General features: G+C 30.3%; 2 protein-coding genes across 2 annotated transcripts; both read right to left on the bottom strand.

Moving 5' to 3' along the window:
- Nucleotides 1-1,723: 1,723 nt before the first annotated feature.
- Nucleotides 1,724-5,310, bottom strand: LOC111415499 (farnesol dehydrogenase-like). Its single transcript, XM_023047223.2, has 4 exons — nucleotides 5,084-5,310; nucleotides 4,564-5,016; nucleotides 4,360-4,512; nucleotides 1,724-4,281 (listed from the first exon to the last, which is right to left on the bottom strand). The coding sequence occupies exons 1-4, from the start codon at nucleotides 5,243-5,245 to the stop codon at nucleotides 4,222-4,224; spliced, it is 828 nt and encodes a 275-aa protein (XP_022902991.2). The 5' UTR covers nucleotides 5,246-5,310; the 3' UTR covers nucleotides 1,724-4,221.
- Nucleotides 5,311-5,336: 26 nt separating this feature from the next.
- Nucleotides 5,337-6,448, bottom strand: LOC111415506 (farnesol dehydrogenase-like). The gene is made up of 4 exons (XM_023047229.2): nucleotides 6,303-6,448; nucleotides 5,782-6,234; nucleotides 5,574-5,726; nucleotides 5,337-5,507 (listed from the first exon to the last, which is right to left on the bottom strand). The coding sequence occupies exons 1-4, from the start codon at nucleotides 6,393-6,395 to the stop codon at nucleotides 5,433-5,435; spliced, it is 774 nt and encodes a 257-aa protein (XP_022902997.1). The 5' UTR covers nucleotides 6,396-6,448; the 3' UTR covers nucleotides 5,337-5,432.
- Between the last annotated feature and the right edge of the window lie 464 nt (nucleotides 6,449-6,912).

The following is a 6,912-nucleotide window of genomic DNA, read 5'->3' as shown; positions in this document are numbered from 1 at the left end:
GTTTAAAGGGTTTTCTTTTTATTAATTAATCCTTTTTAATTATTTTCATCATAATTTAAATTTACATCATCCAATCTAACTCCAGAGAGAATTTATTTCAAATTTTGTTTAACGAGAGTAACATTTTTAATTTTGTGCGTGTCAGTTTTTAAGGTTATGTTTACTAAACTAAAAGTTTCCTCCCATTTCCCCACCACTATTAAAATAAGTGGAAGGAGGGTGTGACTGCTGTGACGAGGGCAGTAAGTATTGGCATCAAGCGCTTGGGAAAGTAGTTTTTAGCGGACCGGCTTTCTTGATCGCATTGTATTATTATTATATCCGATCGACGAAGGTACCGGTCGACGAAACATAACTACAGAATAACCAGAAATGACATTGACGTCAATTCGTTTGATGTTAGTGGCACCTTGTTTTGTGACCTCGATTTAAAATCCGCAATCTTATCACGAGTTACCAAAAGCACTGAATCAAGGTCCGTTGAGTAAACATACTGTATAAGGTTATCCAACTCCCTATTAACGCTGTTGTTATGAACGTATCCGTCTTTAGAGACGTGCAATTCTAGTTCTAGGTATAGTGTTACTTTTAGTGATAGTTCTAGTGTAAAACAAGAACTGACACTATACTTAGAACTAGTCATTCGGGTTTAGCCGTCTTTAGAGACGTGCGGCTGAACCCAAATGATTCTAGGTCTAGTGTTAATTCTACACGGTAAAAAATGGATGTAAAAATACATTATACTACAATAAACTACAAGATTGACTTATGAAATAATACATGAATTAACAACGTAATTTTCGAAATCCAGTTAATACCAAGTAAAATTACAGGAAATTATTAAATTTACAAAATATTACATTTTTTTAATATGAATTACACAAAGCAATGTAAACTATAGGGAAAACCTGTAAATAAATGGAAAATCAAGTAAAACAATGTAAATGTATTTAATAAATTGGGAAATCATGTAATATTATTAAAAATTACTATTACTAACATGTAAAAAACGGGATGGCCCCACTACCACTTTCTGCGTTCAGTCGGCCGAATAGCGTTGCAACTACGCACAACGCGTTGACATCATTGTACCAAGTACAGTGTAATAACGTATGAATCGTCGAACGTTATACGCACTCTCTTATAATAATAATAATAAAAAACCACTTTAATCTGTCCATTTAGTGTTTGGTTGTTTGGTGCCCTTTAGTACGTATACAGGTTATACACAAAGCTTTTGTGTTCCAAGTTTGCCGTCTGTTAAAATTGTAAAAGTTTCCACTTTTTCCACTATTCTTTTAATGCTTTTGTACTGTAAAACATTATAACAATGGTGGAAAAACTATTGGCTTTCATAATTTGGACATAAAACGAATTTGGATATGTACAACTTCCATAATAACATTCGTATTTTTACATTTATGTAAGCTTAAAATTATGTAAATGTACAGGGCTGAACAATGAATTATTACATAGCAGACGAACTACAATATTCATAGGACAAGTAATTTTACATATAAATATAGTCATTTTCACGTGTTAATACGTGTACATTACCTGGGTTAAGAAGTAAAATTACATCAATCACAAACGAAAAGTACAAACATAGAAATGGAAAATGCGCTTGTTTAGATATGTATTTATTTTGCTATCACATACGTGTAACTTTTACATAAATATCCATGGCAATAAATTACCAGTACTGGACCATGTAATTATTTTTTACTGTGTAGTTTTAATTGTTATTAAGCGCTACATTGTTGTATATTTTTATTGAAGTAGTTGAAAGGTTAAATATACATATTAGAAAATTTACGTATATTAGATTATATAGTAGAACTAGAATCATTTCGGTTTAGCCGTCTTAAGAGACGTAAACCAGAAGTGACACTAGCGGTATCCCACCAAATCTTTACCACCAATAGCAACATACCTTGGTAACTCGCTATAATATGGCGTCAGATTTGGCGGAATACTGCCACTGTCACTTCTATTATAGTTATTCTGTGACATAATCTCAATAACAACTTTGTTTCCCGCTAATTCACATATTGCACATGTCCATGTCCGTTTTAAATAATTACCAATTTATGATAAAATTTTAATATGTTGAAGTGCGTTTCTATAATCTGACGTAAGTTTATACCTAAAATATAAATATGATTTATATTTTAACATGATTTGCTGGCAAGGTGGCTGAAATTAATAAAGACGATTAACAAAATAAAACTTATTACCTTAGTAAATAAAGATTTATTACCGACTTTATCCAAGAAATTTTCACTGCTGTTTTCACTAGTGATGTTACGGATGTGAGTTTAGCGGATGCGGAACCGTATTTTTTAATTCAAATTTTACGGATGCGGATGCGGATTTAACGGATGCGGAGCTATTGAAAAAAGTTACGTACTAAAATTTTAATGAAAACAGTATTTCTACTGTAATTAGTAGTAATTAGTAATTATTTATTGTAACGGAGCTCCGTTAAAATATATGCGGATGCGGATCCTCAAAACAATGCGGATATCCGTTACATCACTAGTTTTCACACCGGTTATAAAACATATACATATGTAGTATCTATCCATATAAAAATGTAAGAAAGTTGTTGTTACGAAATCTATACCGGGTGTTCCTCAAAAGTGGCTCACCCCCATATTTTTTTTTATTATTGGTGATATAAGAAAACCATTTGGAATGCATAGTTAGGTCGCTAAAACGGATTATTACGACATGAAATCATTCTTTTTGTACTTCCGGTTATACCGGATGTAAGTACTAATTTCGCTATTTTTTTAAATCTATAATTTTTTTTTCTTCAGTTGGGTTGATAGTAGAATTTCACATAACATTTACTTGAAAAAATTTTCACGATCGCTTATAATTTTTGAAAAAAAATTATATTCTTTATTTTATAACGTTTTAGTACCTTCGGAAAATGTATTACAACTTTTGACGCATAATAGCTAGGTTAATAGTATAAACTACGTTATGTCCCTCTTGATTTGCTATTTCTCGAGCAGTGATCACTGCTATGCTTTAGTCAGTGGTTCTTTTTTAATAATGGTGTAAATTAACAGTTGTATTAAATTAGTTTTAAAAGAAAAACGCGATCAAACAATTAAGTTTAATACAATTATTTTTGATTTTTTATTTTTTTCTTTATTTTTTGTTCTTTTACACTAAATGTTCTGTAGCTGATAGTAACTTACAATGTCCATTGTACATTATAATTTGGATTGTTTACTTTATTTTGGTTAAAACCTCCCAGATCACCTGACTTCACACCTTTAGATTCTTTTTATGGGGCAAAATCAAAAATGAGCTGTATAATACACCAGTAAGGTCTCGTGAGGTATTAGAAAATAAATCGAGTTAGAAATTGTATTACCCAATTATCTCCGCAGAAATAACGTCGAGTCGTTAGATCGACAATACGCAAGATACAATTATGTCAAAATCGAGGCTTGAGCATTTTGAAAATTTAGAAAATTAGTTTTTTTGAACTTACAATTGAATTAAATTTAATTGTTGGATAGCGTTTTTCTTTTAAAACTAATTTAATACAACTATTAATTTACACCATTATTAAAAAAGAACCACTCACTAAAGCATAGCAGTGATCACTGCTCGAGGAATAGCAAATCAAGAGGGACATAACGTAGTTTGTACTATTAACCTAGCTACTATGCGTCAAAAGTTGTAATACATTTTCCGAAGGTACTAAAACGTTAAAAAATAACGAAAATAATTTTTTTTTTCGTGAAAATTTTTTCAAGTAAAAGTTATGTGAAATTATACTGTCTACCCAACTGAAGAAAAAAAAATTATAGATTTAAAAAAATAGCGAAATTAGTACTCACATCCCGTCTAACCGGAAGTACAAAAAGAATGATTTCATGTCGTAATAATCCGTTTTAGCGACCTAACTATGCATTCCAAATGGTTTTCTTATATCACCAATAATAAAGAAAAATATGGGGGTGAGCCACTTTTGAGGGACACCCGGTATAGGATCTTTTAAGATTTTTTGCTTACATTAATGATAATTAAGAACGTATGGAGTTATTTTTTTTGTGGATGACCTTGTTATTAAACAGATTCAAAACTTACTGATTGACTATACATGAGATGTTACAAAAGCAATACTCTTTCTATAGATTAATACACTTCTATTTTAAATTGCAAATGATTGAATAACATCGATTATTTTATGTTATTTTAATAAAGATTTAACTTTTTAGAAATTTCGCCAGTAGGTACCACCAACATTTCGGAGATCTAAATTATGAAATGAAGAGAAAATATTTATTTATTAATTTGAGACATTGAAATTTATTTTCAAAATTATTTACTTACATTGACACGCGGAGGCGTAGAAAGTAAATAAGTGATTGTGTCAGCAATATCTTCGGAAAAAATGAAAGGAAGATTTTCATAAACCGCGTTACTTATGTTTATTCCAAATGCTGTTTCAAAAATATCAGTTTTAACTAAACCTGGAGCCAAATTCTAGATGTAAAGAAGTTAGAAATATTTTAAACAATAAATAATTAAACCTACCGTAATTCTAATATTACTTCCTATTTTAGCTAATTCCAAACGGATATTTTCCGTCATAACTCTTAATGCATATTTAGAAGATGTGTACATAGTCAAACTAGGTTCTTGAATATCGTAATAACCAAGAACACTGTTTATATTGATAATGTAACCGTCAATTAGGTGTTCTCTCATGATTTTTACAGCTGCTTTACATCCTATGGCTATACTCATAAAGTTGGTGTCCATAATTTGTTTCCAATCTTCCAAATTTCCCGTTAAAATCGGTGCGTCTTTAGAAATACCTGCATTATTAATCAAAACGTGAATTGGTCCTACGTTTTTGGTGACCCAATCGAAACCATCTAGAATTTCTTGGGGTTTTGTTAAATCGACGCATCGAGCAAATACTTTTCCGTTGTGATTTTTAACCAAATTTTCAATTAATTCTTTTCTTCGAGCAAAACCAACCACCTATAAACATTTTATTCAAATTAAACAATTTTGTTGACATTTTACTATTCATTTTATTTAAAGAAACCTTCATTCCATGTTTTAATAACGCTTTAACAGTTGCTGCACCAATTCCGGCACTTGCACCAGTTATAATCGCAACTTTATCTTCTAAATTCATGTTGTTTGTAATTTTAATTTTAAATTTTGCACGACCAAATTTGATGTGTCGATCTTTTGGGATCTGCATAGAAACTGTGTAGATTTCTTGTTTATGTTAATTATAAGTAGGAATGTGTGGATTCATTTTTTTAGTGGGTGACCTTGCTTAATATACTGCCTTTAATATTCAAAATTTATTTATAACTTCAATATAACAATATACCGATCACTAATTTAAATTGGAAATTACACCAATAACCCTGATTAATTGAATTTTATTTTAACAAATAGTTATTTGAGGATATCTTTGTACCAATTTCCCCGATAGGTCTCACCAACATTTCGGAGATCTAAAATCTCATCAAATAAATCGTTTTGTCTGTTTTGGAGGTTTAGAAATTTAATAATTTACTTACATTTATACGTGGAGGTGCAGAAAGTAAATAAACGATTGTGTCAGCAACATCTTCGGCAAAAATAAATGGAAGATTCTTATACACCGCGTTACTTAAATCTTTTCCATACCCACTTTCCACAATATCAGTTTTAACTAAACCAGGAGCCAAATTCTAAAGAAGATTTAAGGAAATTAGAAATATTTGGATGAATAAAAAATAAACTTACTGTAATTCTAATATTACTTCCTATTTCAGCTAATTCCAAACGGATATTTTCCGTCATAACTCTTGAAGCGTATTTGGAAGATGTGTACATAATCGAATTAGGATCGAGACAATCGTAATAACCATGTATGCTGTTTATATTGATAATATAACCATCAATTTTGTGTTCCCTCATAACTTTTATAGCTTCTTTACATCCAATTGCTATGCTCATAAAATTTGTGTCCATAATTTGTTTCCAATCCTCTAAATTTCCCGATAAAATCGACGCATATCTAGAAATGCCTGCGTTGTTAATCAAAACGTGAATTGGTCCAACGTTTTTGGTAACCCAATCGAAACCATTTAGAATTTCTTGGGATTTTGTTACATCGACGCATCGAGCAAATAATTTTCCTTTATGATTTTCAACCAAGTTTTCAATTAATTCCTTTCTCCTAGCAAAACCAACGACCTATAAATATTTTATTTAAAACTTAAAAATTTTACAAAAATTTAATTGTTGCTGCTATTTGAAGAAACCTTCATTCCAATATTTAATAATGTTTTAACTGTTGCTGCCCCAATTCCGGTACTTGCACCGGTTACAACCGCAACTTTCTCCTTCAAATCCATTTAATAGAAATTATTATTTAAAACTGAACGATAAGAAGGTAGAATATTTCATGTTAAAGTGCATCATTACAGCTGGGTGGTATTTTAATGGTAGATAATGGAATTTTAACCTTGAAATATTACACGTATTATTGTTTGATTACTGATTTATTTCTCTTTTTGCGTTGTTTGAATATGAACAGCTAAAACAATATTACTAGAAACGTTAATCATATACATACACCCATAAAAAAGTGACGTAAATACAATAATATTTTTTGTTATGACAATGAAAATTATCATCAAAATCTGTCTGTTGAACAAATTATTGACGCAATAAATATTTGTACATTACATGATACTTGGTTTATTGACCAACGGAAAGTTTATTGTATCTATCCTATCCAACCTTACATTGATTTCCTTAGACAAATTTTATTGAACCAATTAAATCATACATTCTAACTATATACAAGTTTATTGTGCTAACGAATCTTCTTTATGGTATCAATTAACAATGTTTATTGAGGCAACGAAC

The sequence above is a fragment of the Onthophagus taurus genome, chromosome 1 (genome assembly GCF_036711975.1).
Source record: "Onthophagus taurus isolate NC chromosome 1, IU_Otau_3.0, whole genome shotgun sequence".
Lineage (NCBI taxonomy): Eukaryota > Metazoa > Arthropoda > Insecta > Coleoptera > Scarabaeidae > Onthophagus > Onthophagus taurus.
This window is presented reverse-complemented; position numbering and strand designations above follow the sequence as displayed.

Coding starts and splice junctions, on each gene's coding strand:
- LOC111415499 (XM_023047223.2), bottom strand. CDS start 5,245: ATGCAGATCCCAAAAGATCGACACATCAAATTTGGTCGTGCAAAATTT. Junction 4,513..4,563: donor GAAGTAATATTAGAATTACG/GTAGGTTTAATT, acceptor CTTTACATCTAG/AATTTGGCTCCAGGTTTAGT. Junction 4,282..4,359: donor CTACGCCTCCGCGTGTCAAT/GTAAGTAAATAA, acceptor TTCATAATTTAG/ATCTCCGAAATGTTGGTGGT.
- LOC111415506 (XM_023047229.2), bottom strand. CDS start 6,395: ATGGATTTGAAGGAGAAAGTTGCGGTTGTAACCGGTGCAAGTACCGGA. Junction 6,235..6,302: donor TATTAAATATTGGAATGAAG/GTTTCTTCAAAT, acceptor AAATATTTATAG/GTCGTTGGTTTTGCTAGGAG. Junction 5,508..5,573: donor CTGCACCTCCACGTATAAAT/GTAAGTAAATTA, acceptor ATGAGATTTTAG/ATCTCCGAAATGTTGGTGAG.